Raw genomic sequence first — 19,745 nt, 5'->3', positions numbered from 1 at the left:
GTTGATGGTTGGAGGGCTATGAATGATTAGAAGTGCAAGATGAGTCAAGCCCTGCTGGAAGAACAGGTGCAGCAGGTTAGCAAATGGGAACCCTTGAGATATAGGATACATAGGGTGATTAAAAAAATAACCTCCTCAAGAAAGGGGGTGGTTTAACGAGGAAACTGATCTACAGCTAGCACATAAGCCTCACACTATTGTGAGCTAAGATCTTTACGTTGCTAATGCTGTAATTTATGCTAATCTTTTTGTTTTATGCTTTTTTTTTAAACTGGTGCAGGGCTGTTCCCTTATAAAGTTGGCCCAGACTCTTGTTCTCCATGGTGCACACAGATAAGTTAAGTGGCTTGCCTAATGTCACATTGGCAAGTCTGTGGCAGATCCTGATTAGAGTACTGCTGCCTCTCGCTCCCATACTCCTGTTGTTGGAATATGCCTCTTACCCAATAAGCAGCTGTCATTTTAAATCTCTGATGAATTGAGGAATACAAGGGGAAAAACCAGCATCTCCAAAACTGCTGTAAGAATTTCTCATATTAAAAAAAGTTTAAAAGTGGGTCCAGGTGATAATTGTACTTGTGGACCTTGCTATCTGGTTGATAATCTGAACACCAAGTACAAATACCACCCTATTCTGAATATCAGATGTTACTTCCTCCCCTCTCCTTTCTGCTGCCACTGAACTCCTAAATCTTCATTGCGTCCATGGAGTGGGGTATCAGGACCAGGGCTGCTCTTTACTAGGGATTTTCACTTCCAGAGGAAGGGATGAATTTGTCTGTGCCCCTCCCCATGGAGTCCAGAGGAGAAGGAGCCAGTTGTGGAGTGTATTGCTTCCCTACCACTCTGCCGAAAGATAGGAAGGGGGGCATGACATTAAAATGGCTGAATTGCTCACAGATGGTAAAGCCATGAGTGTTTTATGCTAGTCATTCCAACCAAGTGTTGATAAAACCTTTACACAGCCCTACACATCATTTGTTGTGTGAATGCCCTACATGCTATCTTAGGAATACTTGAGAGGTTTGAAAATTGTATATGAAGGGTACTTTATAAATGCAAATAAATAAATAAATATTACCTGAGGAAAGTGTGCAACCTTAAAGTAGTTTTACAGAGGGAAAGAGGCTGGATTCTCCTACTCTTACTGATGTTAAGCTGTTATTCACTCACGGAGTCCTGTTTAAACCAGTGGGACTAAGTGAGGAGTATGGTACTACACAATGTGAATAAAGTTGCAGAATCTGGCCCAGTATAAGCAGGACTAACTCCTGGGACACATCTGGACAATAAACAGTGGCTGTTTCCCATACTGTCAAACTTATGATTAGAAGCTGAATGATAATTGCTGTAGTTCAATTAGTAAATCCAAGGTTTTCTTTGATGAATGCAAAATGTTTTATACCCTAATAAAATATTCTGCCCTAGTGTATGAGTCATTCTCATTGTGCTGTTGTTACTGGTGTAGGACAAGGCACTGCGAGTGTGCACGTATTCTGCTAGCAGCAGTAGCGACACTGAGGTGGAGCCAGAGTATGAAACAAACGACTTTGGAACTGCAGGGGAAAAGTTAGTAGATCTAACAAAGACCAAACAAGGTAATTGAAAATGTGTACGTGGTAATGTATAGTTCCCATCTCCATCCTGACAGCCGCTGATTGTGTCTTTCATTGTGGGATTATTTCCACTTTTTAACTCTATCTTTCTTCGATATAATTTTCCATTATGTATCTTTTATTATATATCCGCGTCATTGTTTTCTGGAACACCATTCTTGCCACTATGGGCATAACTCTAAGGCTTTTATTCATAAATCCCCATGGTGAACTAAAAAGTCTTTAGCTGCATTATTGCAGCAATAAAAAGGTGATTATAAAGATAACTTTTTTTTTAATTACATAGTATAGTAGTAGGTTAAAATAACCCAATGAGCCATGGCCATAGCTTTCTAACTGTCTTATGACAGTGGTACTGTTCACACGGCTACAGTTAAGGGTCTGTCAGCCTTCCCAGTGTATATTGCCACTTTTCTGAGGATCAAATTAGGTCACAAGAATCGACTCTGAATTGAAATCTAGTATGAAAGCTCAACAGTGAATTCCTTGGGGTAATTTTTCTAAATTTTGAGGTAACTGACCGCTGGATTGGTGGTCCAGAAGATTGCTGTCCGCATTTGAACACCAGAATAGGTAATTCATGAGCAGTGGCAACAGTGAAAACCATCCTGCAATGTATGTTAGCTGTGTTATGGAGAAGACTGTCTGCAGTGGGAAAGTCCAGGCCCATTCCATCCTTGGCTTCCCTGCTACAAATGATTCAAGGGAGTGTATAGGCCAGCACAAGAGCTGTGCACCAATGAACCCACTCAAGCCCTGAGGCCCTGTGCATTTCATGAGAATTTAAGGGAGACTTCAGTGATGCATAGACTTTATGCCAGCCCTTTGCACAGTGGATGAACTTGACCCAGCACATACAGTAGAAACTACAGTGATAAGTGCCTAAAAATGCCACAGGCAGATAGATACTGCAGATAGACACCCAGGTGCCATTAGTGTCTACCAGGAGCTAGACTGAATGTTTGGCATTTGCAAGGATAATCCATTTGGGTGTTTTTCAGCAGCAAGAGTAGGGTTGCCAATTTTGGTTGGATATATTCCTGGAGTTTTCATCACGTGATATAATCTTTAATTAAAGATTAATCTTTAATTCCTGGAGAGTCCAGGACAATGCGGGAGAGTTGGCAACCCAAAGCGAGAGTGTGGGAGGTTGATTATTTTATTTAGGGCATGCTCCTATTTTTTTAATCTTTGGTTATATATGAAATGTTGCAAGTGATTAAATCAAAGAGACATTTGATATTTTTCTAAAATGATTTTGTAACAGGAGAGAATTGTACTTTCTTAAATAGGTGTTGCCATATGTGCAATGATTTCTTTATCCATAACAAATGTTTTAAAGGATTTTATCATGTGTAAGCGCATTAAATAACAGCAGCCTTCAAATTTTGTGACATCTACTGTGAATTAAAACCACCACTTTACTTAGTAAGCTGTTACTTTTACATAGCTGGCTCATTGGGGTTGGGACAGAGAGAACCAAAATGGATGCAAAAATTCTGGTCTGCAATTGAGGCAAACAAAAAAAATCCTAAAATGTTGGTATAGCGAGTGGTTGTTTTTTCTCCTATGGATCAACATTTCAGCCTTGGTCACTTTAAATACAGTTGCCCAGATCAGGTAAGTAATAACGCTATGCTTCTATTGCAACTTGCATCCAAAGAGCTCGACACACCTGACTGACATTAACTGATTTAGCCTCACAACACTTGTGTGGGGGTGAGGTATTATCCCCGTTTTACAAATGAGCAAACTGAGGCACAGAGATGATCTAGATACTTATATGGCCCCATTACTGTATTACCTCAGAGCCTCACAAACATTAATGAACTTATCCTGACTACACTCCATGAGGTAGGGGAGTATTTTAATTCCCATTGTACAGGCAAGGAACTGAAGCACAAGGAGACTAAAGGTCTGGTGCAAAGCCCATTGATGTCAATGGAATGGCTCATTGATTCAATGGGCTTTGGATCAGGCTATTAATGAGTTGTCTAGTCACATAGGAAGTCTGTGGCACACTAGGAATTAAACCCAGGTATTCTGAGCCTTCGCCCCATGCCTCAAGTACCAGACCACCCTAATTTTGATCTCAACTGGATTTTACATCAGTGTAACTCTGTTGAAGGCAGTGGAGACAGTGTTTTTTCAAAAGGTACTGGATATACAGTGCTTCTGTCAGGTAGCGTTCAAATGTGTGTAACAGCAAGAGCCAGTAGAGAAACAAATGCCCAATCTAGAACATCCTTCCCTTGTGCTGTCTCACAATGTTACAGAGGGGGTTTCTTTGCTTTTTTTTTTTTTTTTTTTAACATGGGTTTCAGGTCTAGGAGTAGGGAGTCCTGAGGTCTATTCCTAACACTGTCCTGTTAGGACACTGTTCCTGTATGATCTTTAACAAGTTAATAGAGCTTGATCCTGATCTCACAAACATAGGTTCTACACCACTCTATTCACTGCCAGCCAGTCAGGATTTAAGATTTATAAAACAAATGAAAAAGTAGATAAAAGAAAAAATATGTTCAGAAGCAAGCCAACCGAAAGATAGGCATGTGCCCAAGGAAGTTCAGGCTTGAAGGCTATTAACAGCTGAAGATAAAAACTTAAACTAAAAATATTAAAAAAAAAAAATTCTACACTGAAGTCAAATTAACAATCTCATCTAAAGTCACAAAAGAAAGGAAATTAAAAATCTGGGATTTGCCCCTCTGTTTATCTCAGACCATTGTATCTTCTTTAAGGATGGAAAGTCATCCTGAATTTTAAGTATTAACTTTGAATGTCCTTTTTCAGTAGTTTTAAATCATACCCTTAACTTTCACATAGTTTTTGTTATGCTTTTATTACCAACCACTGACCTTTCCAGTTGTCTTAAAGTATCTGTATTGCTATTAAAAATTACACTGTCATCCATTTAAGCTGGACATGAACTTTCTCTCAAATAAATGTGCAATGTTTTTAAAAATCTTTCCATAGCTGAGCAAGAAGAAAATACTGTGAGAAAGTCCTTTATGGGGAGCCCTATGTCAATCTTGGATTTATATCAACACAGTCTCTATGGCCATTATGGAGAGGATGGGCCTGAACAATTAACACATTACAGTTTTATTGAGCAACTGAGTGGAGCTTCCAGTAAAGAAGGCAAGAGCAAAGAGATCCCTAGTGTGAGTTATCTTGCTTTTTATGATATTCCTCTTACTTAACCCAGGAATATATCTGTCTCATTTATATTCATTTTCTGCATTCATCATTAGTATTTACAGAAACCAAAAAGACACCTGAAAATATGGCATGGGTTGCTAGGGGGAGTAAAGCAAACTAAGCACCTTTTTAAAGGAGGTTGCATAAGTGTGGTGATCTTGTCGTCAGCTCTAGCTTACAACAGACTTCCAAAACTTACCATTAGAGACAATCTGGAGCCCTAAGATTCATGGCAAACTTCTGTTTAAGAATAGCAGTAAAACCCGTGATATCTCTTTGGAAATGCCTGCGCTGCAGCGGGGAGTGTCTCCCAGCCCAGGTAGATAGACACAGGCCAGCGCTGCTCGAGCCAGTGCTCTAAAAATAGCAGGGTGGACATTGAGGCACAAGCAATGGCTCGGGCTAGTCACCTACGCTCAGACCCCCAGGGAGTCAGGCAGGCTTAGACTTGGGCATCGAGCCCAAGCTGCCTCCCCTGCTGCGACATCCACACTGCTGTTTTTAGCATGCTAGCTTGAGCAGAGACAAGTCCGTCTACCCACGCTCCAAGCTGCAGTGTAGACATAACATTTGTGGCTGCTGCTCCACGCTGAGTCAGCTTACAAGAGGTTGCATTTTATTTAGTGCAGCATAGGCCTATTACATGGTATTTAAAAAACAATTGAAGTGGAAGTCTGCTGTGGTTACCAACTGTTTTGTGGGCTCCCCAAAATACCATCATATAGTCAGACACAGTTCTGTTAAGACTAGGTCTGTCTTACCACCAATTTCTGTGCAAACTTCATTTGACTTAATCAAGAGTTCCACAAAGAGATTAGTAGCAGAGTATGACCCTTACTATGGGAGTCTCTACCACCTTGAACGCACAGTACTTCTGAAATAATGTACTCTACCACATTCTTTCGCTTTCTCTCCCTCCCACACACACATTCTTGTTTTCTGTCCATTCCCCCCTTCCCCCACCACCACCAATATTCTCTCTTTCTCTTTCTCAGTGAGGTACACAATTCCAAGTATTAAAAGGGAAAATACATTCTATAGCAAGCAGTCACAGGTGCAATACATTTTTAATGCCTGTTTTACGGAGAATCTTTTCTTATGTGTAAACTTAAAAAAAAAAACCAAAATCTGTTTCTGTAAGTATAAATTTTATTAAAAGAACCTAGAATTAGATTTAAGGAAGAAACTGAGAGGTGACTTGTATCCAAGGCTGCTGGAGTATATGTCATTTCTGCTCTGGGGATGCAGCAAATGATGGCTTCAAACACACTGATCAAGGTCCCACACAACTCTCATCTCTGAACCTCAGTGCTTTATGGACAGAAAATTGCATGTTCCCCATAGTAGATATAAACCTGCTTGCTAATTTATATCATCCATAAACGATGGACTTTTGCACCACTTAATACCTAAGATACCATATCTCTGAGAAGTGCAGACAGAGCGTATGGGAGGGTCCACATTAGCCCTGAAGTAGGTGGTATAGAGAGGCCATTGGTGGCTGCTTAAAGGATGGACTATTGGATCCATGATTACATGGATCTAGTTCCTCCAAATCTCTGCCTATGGGTGCACAGGTAAACTGGCAGATATTTCAGACTATAGTCCTGGAATAGTAGCTGTAGTGGACCTACAGTGCTACCCACAGCCTGTTTCATACCACCTCCCCCACCATCCCTGAAAAGTTCCCTGCAGGAAGGTGGATTACTTGGATTTTGTGTGTGAAGAGGTGAAGTATTTTTTGCTAAACCCTGCCCATTGCCCCTTAAAATACTACGGGTGAGCATGTGCTTTCATTCTCCCACCTCTTCTCCTGCTGGGGCTTTTTTACCTCTATTTCTGAAATGCAGTGAATCACAAATAGAAGTAGTTTCTTAACAGAGAATCAGTGGCTAGAACCTGGAGCTAATGATCCCAAAGCAGACAGCACCAGCTGTCAAGTCCAGGACTTCCAGCCTTGCTTCTACCCTGCCTGCCAGACCCACAGCAACCAGGCCCAGAAATTCCACTTGAGCAGTAGCTGCCTCACGGAGTTTGGAGGGGACATGCTTAGGAAAATTTCTCAACCCTCAGGGTTCCTTCTCTAAAGAAGCCAGCACCAGCTACAGCTGAGGGCACAGAGTGCAAATCAGGGTCCTTCAGGCCCAGTGCCCCTTAATCTCAACCATACCCTCCTGGGACACTGGTCCTAGTGGCTGTCAAATGAGGAGCAGCAATAGCCAAGAAGCACTTGCAGGGGTCAGACTTTGGCAAGCATCCAGGTTCAGCTTTAGCTGGTGCTGCAGAAGATTAGCCTCCAGCTTGCATGCCTCCTCTTTGCTATCTATCCATTTGCTTCCCTCCATGGGGCTCGGTGCCACTTGACATCATTGTGTTCGCTAACCTCTGAGATCTGGACTTGGACACATTATCTTCTCATTAGTTGAATTGTCATTGGTGGTTGGTCCATCTTCTTCCCCCATTGCCCTTGTCTCTGCCACCCTTCATCTGCCAAATCCCTCATTCACATCCTATTGTGCTTCTCTCCCCTTACTCTCCTCCTCTTCCTCTTCTCAGTCCTACAATCCCTTCCCACCATTCCTCTCCCTCACTTCAACCCTGACTGCCCCTTTGAAAAAACAGCTAAAACTAAAAGATTATAGCAGAAATTAAGTGAACATATTCATTTAAAAAAAACTGAACTAACAAAACCTGTCCCATGTCATTGCTCTGTTAATTTTGCATATTGAATCTCTTCTCTGCAGCCATTCTCTTTTTGATTGTAAGCTCTTCTCAGCAGGGGCTGCATTCTATTCTGTCGCTGTACAGCACCTAGCACATTTTGAGCACAATATTGTAAATATACAGGAGGACGATAATAGATGATAATGCAAGGGCTGTTGTGTGTGGCACAGTGGGTTAGATCACAAGAGAAAAAAATGCATTTTTCATCTTGACCCCACTTGTGCACTTAAGAAAATCACTATACAGTTCCACAGAGTTGGCAATATCTGTTAAATAGCAGAGAGCATTGGAGGTTAGGACCAAAGTGCACAGTCGGAATGACATGGAAGAAGCTTTCACATCTATTACTTATACTGTGCCTTCACGGCAGTGCTCGGAAACCTGGACTTTACTGAACACTACATTCACTCACAAATTTAGAAAGAAAAATCCTGACATGTACCTACTTTGTTTCACCATCTACCAACATTTATCTAATGACTAGACTATGCTCTGGCTTTACAATTAGAAAAACACGAGGAAAAGAAAATGACACTAGAACTATACTAAAAAGGATAAATGAAGGGAAACAACCATTTAATTCCTCACCTTAAACATTTAGAGATTCACAATTGAATTATGTAGAGATAATGAATTGTCTCAAAACAAATATGACAATTCTGCCTTTGCCAGGGCCAAGGTCTTTTGCTATTAATCGAGCAATCAGATTTGGTTGTATTAATTAAATGGGCTAAAAAAGGTAGCATTTGCACTTAATTAATTTTTACTGGTATATTATAGTTTTTTCATGTTTAAATAATGTGCAAAATCAGCAGTGGGTTAAAAATAAACAAAACTCTTTGACATGGCCTTAAGAACCTTGTAACACTGCATCATTAAACTAGAAAACAGCAGGTGTATCTGAGCCCCAGCATTTATCATGCATTAATTTGGGGGGGGGGGTTAAGATGACTTTTTGAAGATTTGAAACAGTGCTCAAAACCAGTGTTACCTCTTGGTGAACAGTGAAAGCTCAATAAAACACAAGGGATTTGCCTATTAGTATTAAACTTTTCAGAATGACAAATGAGGAGCAGTGACCATGAAAAGCAGGTTGCCCCTGAACTCCTTGTTTGAACCAGCGCAGCAATTTTTTTCTCAGCTGTAATTTGTCCGCCACAAGAAGATCCATAGTCTGTTTAAATTAGACTTGTGTGGCTTGGAACATTACTCACAAAAAATGGGGAATCCTGGCAACGAGGACTGTGTCAACGATTCTGAAAAATCAGGCAAATTTTGGAAAGGAACTGTGATCTATAATGTGGCCTTCTAAAAAGAAGATGGTACGTGCCTTGAATTTAATTCTTGAATGATGTATGTCAAGTTTTTTTTTTAAAGTGTCATGATGGACAGAATGAGTTTACTATGCTTGTCAAAAGAGCAGTGTGCCGTGGCAGTACCTTAGCTCAATTAAATTGGACTGTAAGGCACCACTAGTAAGATGGTGGTTACAGGCTCAGTGCTGTAATGAGACATTTTGGAAGGAAGCTCTGCTAATCTGGCACTATTGTAGTTTGATTTGTCTCTCCTCCCCCAGTACACATTCACCAGTGCTACCCCCAAAATACACACACACAAATACATTCAGTCACCAAAAGGCTTCAAAGCAAGGCTTCAGAATAGACAAAATACCTTTCTTATAGAAGAGAAAGTAAACAGAATGTTTGAGAAATTATACATTGTTTCTGAGGATGTAAAATACATTTTTAATGTTCCTCGATCCCATCTTTGATCTGAGATATCCTAAACTTTCTGTTTTGGAAACTATTTTTAATATCCTCAAATTTCTGCTCACCAGTAAGAGATCGTTTTAAATCAACTAGGAAAATGTAGGCATGCCAGGAAATTCTGAAATACTCAGATTCTTCAGTAAGTCTCCATTTTTATACAAAGAAAACATGATTTCAAATAGAAGATAATTGAAGTGAACTGAAGGATGTGGATAAAACAATCATCTAAATTAATAGGATTAATATATTTTTCTAACATGATTTTTGCTAATTGCAGTATTTTAAAATTGGGAACACAATTATTTTTATATGCAGCAGTTAAATTTGATTTTAATTACACAATAACTGATGTAATTTAATGAACTCCTACTGGGCCTGTACCAAAGACCATCAAAATCAATAGAAAAACACCCATTGATTTCGCAAACTTTAGATTAGGCCCATAGTATACCGAATATTGCTTCTATTGCCTGTGGCAATAACTGATAATGCCCTAAACCACTTGCTGACATCATGATCTGTGCTCCAGTTACACAGAAATCTGAATCATGACAAGTCAGAGATGGAAATATTATTTCACAATTTGCATTATCTCAGTGGGTTTTTTATAAAAATTAATAAATCACAGCATGTTTTAAAGAACTCAGAAAACAAGACATCTGTTCATCACTTTCCCATGTTGTTTGTACAGCACCTAGCACAAGGTGGTCCTGGTCCATGACTAGGGCTCAGGTGCTATGGCAATACATCTAATAAATAATTATTTTTACTGCCTTCTTTCTGGCTGCAGAAAAGCATGCCAGTTAGTTCATCATCCTTATGACCCCAAAGCTTCATGAAAAATATATGCTCCTCTCTGTCTCTATGTAATGGAGTCACATGTTTTTATTAAATAAAGTCATTCTTCTTTCCTTTCCTCCCTATATGTAGTTCAGTTAGAATTCTCAAGATTTTTTTCTTGCTTATATTTCAAGGTATGACTTGGTGAGGGCAGAAAGGATAGGCTCCTTTGTAGAAGAAGAGTAGTGAAATGTTTGTATCCATTGCAAGCTTGGAAATCTGTTTTTCCTCAATTACAATGATTTACATGTAAACACTGACTTTTCACCTCACATTACAGTGTTTACTACATCAATGATTTAATTATAGACCCAATTAACTAAAGAGGCTTATTTGTGCATAAGTGAAGTTATACCCTTTTTTCTATGCAGCAGAGTGCCTGTGTATTGTACAGCTGATTCATGAAGGAGATTTGATGCTCAAATCACCATGTCTTGCCATTCAAATAGGTTTTAGAGCTAGCTGGAAAATATGGGCAGAGGAAAAACAAATATATCAACAGAGAAACCAGTGCTGTTTTGGCTATGTTTATGAAGGGAATCAACATGGTGACATTCCCAGATAAACTCAAGAATTTTTACAAGTGAGTGAGTTGATGGGAATTAATGTATGCCTCATTGTACTTGTGAGTCTTCTAAAGTATCATATTAGCACAATGGAGTATCCAAACAAGGACTTACAAAATGATGATAATTAGTAATTATACAATGCCTGCCATCCTCAAAGAGCCAAAAGCATTTTACGAGCAATGCATAAGATAATCCAGTGCCTCTTAATTGCAGCCGTACCTGGTCGTGCGATCCAGCATGTAGGCGGGAAACCACTGCAAAGCATACTGTAGAAGCAAAAGTAGAGGGAGAGGACAGTTTGTCCAAGGACTCGGAGGCAAATGCCTCCTCTTATTAAAAGTGTCATTAGATCTTTCACATCCATGTTGAGTTGACATGACTTCAGTTTTTAAGATCTGAAAGAGACAAACACAGTAAACTTCATTAAACTCAATTTCTCTGACTCATGAGGATGCAAGGTTGAGCTGATTCTGATGGGACTGGAATCTGTGGTTCTAGGGAACCTAGCTATTTCACACCAGACATTTAGATCAATAAGCTATCCCTTCTGGCAGCCTTGATGATGAGATATCAACTTCATCTATTTTTTTTAATGAATGTATTTATTTTAAAATATTCAGTGCTTGTGAAAGGAACTGGGTTGACTCTGGAGGCTCATTACCTATCCACAGAATGGTACAGTATGGGAAGTGGTAGTACCAACTTTCCCCCACCCTGACCCATTCCAGTCTTGTCATTTCTAGGAAGGAGAGCATAATTCATTTTCCATGGCCATTCAATCCCTATCCTATCTCCTGAGACTGGCAATCATGGTGGTGGTGTTCTCACATGGATACTTAGGAACTAACTCTCACCACCAGTTCAAGTAGTCCTTAAACAATCATGGGACAAAGCATCCACTGCTCATTACTGACTTGAACTGGATTTGAACCAGCAACCTAGTAGTTGTATCCTCTTAACAATCCCCTGAACCATCCAGCCTCTCTTCCCTCCTTTTCTCATTGTTTTATATTAGTGTCTTTTAAAGGTAGCTTTAGTTAGGAAATACTTCATAATGCCTGTGGAAATAGAAAGTGCTTGCTGTACAACTCGGTGTGCAGCAATTTGCTGTTCCTTAATATGGTAAAAATTTTAAGATAGGGCTCAGTTCAGCCCTGCAGGCACATGGAGGTACAATTTGCACTTCTGCAAATCTGAGTGATAGCTGTGCCACTAGAGACATTCATTACTAAGGAAGGGGGGGGGGCAAATGGGGTACCGTGGTTGCCTGCCCTAGCAGCCCTCGAGAGGTAGCAGCTTTAGGTTCTAGCCAGGGATCCATCCGAGTCTAATTGGTGGAGACTTCACTGAATCATCACATCTCCCAGGTCCCCTGGCATCTAGGCCTGTTCACTTTCTTAGCAGCCCCAACTGCCTCCAGACCGACCTTTGGAGCTGTATTTGCAAGCAGCTTGTGCAGCTAGTGCTGGCCCTGCCCAGGCAGACTTTACTGCTCTGGCAGTTCACAGCCCGAGTTCCTCCTCTGGAACCCACAGAGAACATCAGGCCTGTAATGTCTTATAATGGTAGTCTGGTTCATCACAGCCAAAAATAGGCTTACAAAAATGTAGCTTAATTTCAGCATTGGTGCTTGTCTGATCATTTTATCATTGTCTTTGCCATTGTCACACCTGTGTTATCTTAGTCAGGTCACTTAATCTATATCTGCTTCTACTTAATAAAATGGGTATAATTTCAGTTACTTACCTCACTGGAGAGTGTGAGGTGTAATTTATGTTTAACGAGTGTGTTGAGAATCTCAGATGAATAATGTAATATTTGTTCCATCAAGGAACAATAGAGTCTGGATAATTACACAATTTAATGTCCAGTCTACTGTCCTGGGAGTCTCATAAGAGTGACAACTTCAATGAAAAAAACACAGGAGCATGATCCAGTAAGATAATGGACTTTATTGTACCACCCATGGGAGTACTGCAGAATTTAAAAATGTGTCATCTAGCCTCAAATTTAATTTGTTTGAGAATGAGGAAACATTAAATTAGAAATAAATTAGGAGGTCTCTGGACATCAACAAATTCGACATCTCACATGTTTAATAGGGTGAGTTCCCATTTCAATATCCCTCCTATGCTACTCAGTCTTTTATCCCTAATCAGATCCAGAAACCGCTTAAAATATGGGAATTGTTTAAGAACACTTTACCAGATGCCCAAAAGCCACAATTGAGAAGGAGACATATTGGTTAAAAAAATGTGGTTTAGAGGGGAAGTGAACACAGCTATAAAACAATACTATAAATAAATAGAAGAAAGGGGAAGTTGATTGTAATGAGTATAAGTCAGAAGGTAGGAATTGTAGACAAGTGATAAGGGAAGCAAAGGGGCAGAAGGAGAAATTATGGTCAGCAGAATTAAGGACTATAAGAAAGAGGCTTTTTAAGTGTATTAACAATTACTCTGGTCCATTACTATATTGAAATGGTAGAATTATCTATAATAATGCAGAAAAGGCAGACATTTTGAATAAATATTTATACTATATTTGGGAAAAACAGATGATGTAATCATATCATATGATAACACTCTGTCCATTCCACTAGTATCTCAGGAGAATGTTAAACAGCGGCTATTAAAGTTAAACATTTTGAAATCAGCAGTACTAGATAATCTTACGTCCAAGATACAAGAGCTGGCTGAGAACAAACTGGACCATTAATGTTGATTTTCAATAAGTCTTGGAGCATTGGAGAAGTTCCAGAAGGCTGGAAGAAAGTGAACATTGTCCCAATATTTTAAAAGGGCAAATTCAATTACCTGGATACTTATAAGCCTGTCAGCCTGTCCTTGATCCTGATAAAATAATGGAGCACCTGATATGGTACTTGATTAATAAATAATTAAAGCAAGGTAATATAATTAAGGCAAATTGACATGTTTATGGAAAATAGATCCTATGAAGCTAACTCGATATCCTTTTTTGATGAAATTACAAATTAGCTTGATAAAGGTAATAGTTTTGGTAAGGCATTTGATTTGGTGCTATGTGACATTTTGATTAAAAAATAGAAATATATAAAATTAACAGTGCACACATGAAATGGAGTAAAAACCAGCTAACTGATAGGTCTCAATTCTAAAGCACTTAGAGGAGAGGAAAGTGATCAGGAACAGTCAGCATGCATTCACCAAGGGCAAGTCATGCCTGACTAATCTAATTGCCTTCTGTGATGAGATAACTGGCTCTGTGGATGAAGGGAAAGCAGTGGACATGTTATTCCTTGATTTTAGCAAAGCTTTTGACACAGTCTCCCACAGTATTCTTGCCAGCAAGTTAAAGAAGTATGGGCTGGATGAATGGACTATAAGGTGGATAGAAAGCTGGCTAGATTGTCGGGCTCAACGGGTAGTGATCAATGGCTCCATGTCTAGTTGGCAGCCAATATCAAGTGGAGTGCCCCAAGGGTCGGTCCTGGGGCCGGTTTAGTTCAATATCATCATTAATGATCTGGAGGAGGGCATGGATTGCACCCTCAGCAAGTTTGCAGATGACACTAAACTAGGAGGAGAGGTAGATACACTGGAGGGTAGGGATAGGATAAAAAGGGCCCTAGACAAATTAGAGGATTGGTCCAAAAGAAATCTGATGAGGTTCAACAAAGAAAAGTTCAGAGTCCTGCATTTAGGATGGAAGAATCTCACACACTGCTACAGACTAGGGACCGAATGGCTCGGCAGCAGTTCTGCAGAAAAGGACCTAGGGGTTACAGTGGACGGGAAGCTGGATATGAGTCAACAGTGTGCCCTTGTTGCCAAGAAGGCCAATGGCATTTTGGGCTGTATAAGTAGGGGTATTGCCAGCAGATCAAGGGACATGATCGTTCCCTTTTATTCGACATTGGTGAGGCCTCATCTGGAGTACTGTGTCCAGTTTTGGGCCCCCCCGCCACTACAAGAAGGATGTGGAAAAATTGGAAAACATCCAGCAGAGGGCAACAACAATGATTAGGGGACTGGAATACACGAGTTATTCCAGGAGGAGAGGAGAGGCTGAGGGAACTGGGATTGTTTAGTCTGCAGAAGAGAAGAATGAGGGGGGATTTGATAGCTGCTTTCAACTACCTGAAAGGGGGTTCCAAAGAGGATGGATCTAGACTGTTCTCAGTGGTAGCAGATGACAGAACGAGGAGTAATGGTCTCAAGTTTCAGTGTGGGAGGTTTAGGTTGGATATTAGGAAAAACTTTTTCATTAGAAGGGTGGTGAAACACTGGAATGTGTTACCTAGGGAGGTGGTGGAATCTCCTTCCTTTTAAGTTTTTAAGGTCAGGCTTGACAAAGCTCTGGCTGGGATGATTTAGTTGCGGATTGGTCCTGCTTTGATCAGGGGATTAGACTAGATGACCTCCTGAGGTCCCTTCCAACCCTAATATTCTATGATTCTATGATTCAATTGTAAATAGGGAATCATTGCTAAATGGGTATATTTCTAGTGCAGGCTGTCATTGATCAGTTTTTGGCCCTATGCCATTTAACATTTTTATTAATGAGCTAGAAGAAAACATAAAATCATCAATGATAAAGATGACAGATGACCCAGAAATTGGGAGAGTGGTAAATAATTAAGAGGACAGGTCACTGATACAGAGCAATATGGACCTCTTGGTAAGCAGAGCACAAGTAAACAATATGTGTTTTAATATAGCTAAATGTAAATATAGTCAAAGAATGTAGTCCATAATTATAGGATGGGGGACTCTGTCCTGGAAGCAGTGACCCTGAAAAAGATTTGGGAGTTATGCTGTATAATCAGCTGAACATGAGTTCACAGTGAGACGCTGTGGCCGAAAGGGCTAATGTGCCACTGTGGCCAAAAGGGCTAATGTGAGCCTTTGATGCATAAACGGGAATCTTAAATACAATGAAGAAGTTATTTTACCTTTGCATTTGACACTGGTATGACTGCTGCTGGAATACTGTGTCAAGTTCTGGTGTCAACAATGTGAGGAGGATGTTGACAAATTGGAGAGAGTTCAGAGAAGAGCCATAAGAATGATTAAAGGATTATAAAACATGTCTTATAGTAATAGACTCGAGGAGCTCAATCTATTTAGCTTAACAAAGAAAAGTAAAGAGGTGACTTGATTACAGTCTTGCATAAACCTAAATGGGTAATAACTATTTAATAATAGGCTCTTCAGCCTAGCAGAAAAAGGTGTACTATGATCCAATGGCTGGAAGCTGAAATCAGATAAAATCAGACTGTAAATTAGGTGTAAATTTTTAACCATGAGGGTAATTAAGCATTGGAATAATTTGCCAAGAGTCATGGTGGATTTTCTATCATGATCCAGATAGCTAGAAAGGTACAGCAACAACAACAAAAATCCGTCACTAAACAAGCTTTTTCTCCAAGGCTTAATTAAGAGGGAACCAGTTATAATAGGAAAGAAACAAAAGATTTTTCACAAACATAGGGTCCAACAGAAAAAAAACTGTTGCTACAACCTAGTTCTCTAGCAGCTAGTGTAAAGCTTCATGTCCAGAGACCTTCTCTACATGGGGAAGACTGAGACTTGCGATCCTCCACAGCAGTGGCAGCCATGATGAAGGCTGTAGTGTAGACAGAACTCTGGCGTTTTCACTAGCATGTCACAGCTTTGACTGGCCCTCCATGCTGTATAAATGTTCTCTTTATTTTATATTTGCTCCAATGTACCTGTCCCAATATAAAGTTGGAGTGGTAGGTGGCGTGTTACTTTGAGCAAACCAAATGTTTTTCATCCAAGGTTCACTAGATTTTTCAGAAACATTTGAGGAGTTGGTGAGGGGTAAGAGGAGGTTTGGATTATGGGAAGGGGCTGTGACTAGCAGGCAGGGAGACAGCTCCCTGCTTAGTTGTGGTGAGTGAAATAACAGAGCAAGAGAACTTAATTTCTATGTTAACTGAGAGAAGAGGCAGAGGAAATGAAAGGCTCTATCTAAATTAGGAAAACTGGAATCTCTGGTTTTCCACAGGTGGAGACCGTGGTATAGATGGGACTTTGGCATTTTTGCCAGGGTGCCATCTAATCCTACTCAGAGCAAATCTCCAAACGATTCACACCATCAGAGCTGTGCTTCAACTATTAGGGTGAGATTGTTTGCTGTGCCTGTGCAGTGTGGGGGCCTGCCTAAATTATGGCCATTTCTTTGGGTTGCCCTGAGCTTCAGCACTGTATGCTGTGGCCCCACCCAGGGCCCAATCCTTCTGTCAGGGCTTGCAAGAGGATCCTTGAGGGCAGCCTTAGAGCTGTCTCCTCAACTCCTGCACTTGCAGAATTTTACCCAGTCCAAATAAGAGGCTTTTCATTTTACACCACTCCAACCCTTGTACATGGCATAAAAGGACTGGAGCTGAGGATGTCACCCTTCTTTTTTCTACTCCCTTTGATATTTCTTCATGTGTGTTCCTTAATAAGAATTGTCTTTGTTGCCGTGTTGACGGAAGGGTAAGGACAGGAAATGGGAGTGTAGAGGGGTGGGGGGAAGGTCTAACAAAGGAATGCAGGTGACGGAGTGTTTATGGGAAGGCTGAAGACAAGAGGGCTGTAGGTGTGTGTAAGGGGCTAGAACTTGACAGGACTGGCTGAATGGTTGAAAAATATCCTGGACCTGATTACCCTCTCACTTTACATCCATTTTACACCGCTGTAGCCCATGGATTGCAGTAGTTACTCCTGTCCTATGCTGGTGTAACTGAGAGGAGACTCAGGCCCTCTCTTTCCTGTAAGCCACATTCTGCCACCCTTACTCACACTGAGCAATGTCTTGCTCCATAAGATGCCCCACTGATTTCAATGGGACTGCTCACTGAGCTCTTAGCCATTCCTCTCCGTCAGGGTGAAAGAATCTGGCCCTTTTTGACTAAGGAAAACTTGCCCACTGGAGCAGAAGCATTCCCTATTTTGTCTAATGTAGCCCAGACCCCTACTGGTCTTAATTTACATTATTTTCCCACCCAAGGAGCATTTTTTAAACTATTTGAATCACACAACCACGGTACTTTTGGTGTATACAAGTTATATAACTGTATCTTTCATTGGTCCAAATATAAAATGTCTTGGCGCTCATATCATTTTGGAGTCCTTAGAGATACAGCACATGTCTGTTAGTGATAGTAAATGTTTATTTCCCTATATAACTGAAGAATATTTAAGAATTAAATAGATTCCATGGTGAATAGGCATAAGCAGATAGATCCTTCAGTCAACAGATAGCTAGAACCAAGAGCATACACTGAATAAAAATATAATTTACTAGCTGATTCCCTTAATTGGAGAACATTCTAAGCCGTTTGTCAAAAAACTTGACAGATGTAGCCATTGCGATTTGCACCATGACTCAAAGTGCAATAATGTTTCTGCCATTTGTCATCTTACACTCTTCAATCTTGCAACTTTGGAAATGAAGCTTTTGGTTTTATTTCCCTTTGCTTTCATATTGTTGCCATGAATTGGAATATTATAATCTAATACAATAATCCAACATGGAATTCAGTAGACATTAACAGCAACAAATGACAAATATTATTAGGAAGTTTGTAAGATCATGTAATTGTTATAATGGTGGAAATGTTATTAGTAATAAAAGAAACAGATAAAAATAAATTGAATACAATAAACACTGAGTTGACTCAATTCACAATAAGAGGAATAGGAGCAGAGAGCTGTTCAAAAGAGCTCTTTGTTTTGTGAGTCTGGAAAATATTTTGACTCCAGAGGAGCATCTGATTAGCAAAGTTAAATGAGATGAATAATAGGACAGCATTTTTGCAAATTGTTTTTCTAGCTGAAATTTGCCTCCACCATCTATAACAGTGATATGCTTGCATAAAAGCAGTTGAATATCATGAAGGGAGGGGCAGGAAATGACTGATATTTTAATATCAGAGTTATGTTCTCAGCACGATGCATGAGGAATAAGTTTCGTAGCTCACGTTAATAGGGGCTATGCACTGCATACAAAATGTACTGCCAAGCCATTTCTTTTTTTAGGAGAGCCCTGTAGCCTGCTTCTTTCTTTTCCTTCATATGTAGACAGGAAGAAATGCTCCATCACCCTTTTTTTTTTTTAAGAGGACAGAAAGTTCTTGCTAATATCTTTTTAAAATTACATGTTAAAATCTTTTTGAAGACTGTTTTTTATCTTATAGTCTGCTCCAGTCCAGCCATTTACTAAGTCTGCGTGTTTCATCTCCCAAAAATTTCAACTTTTATTTAAATGAAAAGTCATCTGCAACCTGACAAAAACACTGACTATGTCCTGTGAGTAGAGGTAGGAGAAAATGCCACTGTAAGTACACTGCTTTTAATTAGGGAATTGGAAGTGCACCCATCCTGTTAATTTTTGATTGGCCCCAGCCCCAAAATAAAATATTTGTCTTCTAACAAATTTTTTAAGACCTTGGATTTCAGTCCCCATGCAGCACTCATGAAAAGCAATAGTTGTATCTAGTATAATAAATCAACAGGGGACTCAGCAAACTTAATAGCAATGAGTGACAAAGATTATATGAGAAGTTTGTAAGATACACCTGAGTAATTTAAATGTATTTAATAACATTTCACAAAAGCTCAGAAGAGTGATGTAAACTTTAGTGGCACATATCTGAGTCCTCCCAGCCTGAACTACCCTCTATTCGTCACTGAGAGGCATCCTGACAGCTGAGCTCCAAGTACTGCCGCCTTCTGTGGATTACTCCATTCTTTGCTTAATCATTAATAAAGGTTGCTAAAACTTCTCTAATTATAAAATGCCTATAGCCGCAGGGATTTTTTTTAACTACTCTGTTATTCTTAGTAAACAAGAAACCAGGTGGTTGTTTGAAGAATTATTTGAATAATTGCTATGCATTTAAAAGTGATCCCTCTGATATCCTGTTAAACATGAACTCATCTTGTCTGTAAAATTAAATACACTATTAGCCATACTATAAAACAAGGCCTCAAATGAATTTCAGTGGATGTCGAATAAAACACAAGTGGGTG

General features: G+C 39.8%; 1 protein-coding gene across 13 annotated transcripts in view; it reads left to right on the top strand.

Moving 5' to 3' along the window:
• Window positions 1–19,745, top strand: part of NCKAP5 (NCK associated protein 5) — a 623,444-nt gene that overhangs the window by 583,538 nt on the left and 20,161 nt on the right. For 12 of the 13 annotated variants that reach the window (XR_012154214.2, XM_073305284.2, XM_073305277.2 and 9 more), the window contains 2 exons: window positions 1,469–1,598; window positions 4,593–4,780. Coding sequence is in view for 12 of the 13 variants with exons in the window: in XM_073305284.2 (XP_073161385.2) it covers window positions 1,469–1,598; window positions 4,593–4,780 (318 nt within the window). In the remaining variant the exon portion in view is untranslated. The remainder of the gene's footprint in view (window positions 1–1,468; window positions 1,599–4,592; window positions 4,781–19,745) is intronic. The other variant, XM_073305293.2, reaches the window with a different exon arrangement.

This window comes from Lepidochelys kempii, chromosome 11 (assembly GCF_965140285.1).
Source record: "Lepidochelys kempii isolate rLepKem1 chromosome 11, rLepKem1.hap1, whole genome shotgun sequence".
NCBI lineage: Eukaryota > Metazoa > Chordata > Testudines > Cheloniidae > Lepidochelys > Lepidochelys kempii.
This window is presented reverse-complemented; position numbering and strand designations above follow the sequence as displayed.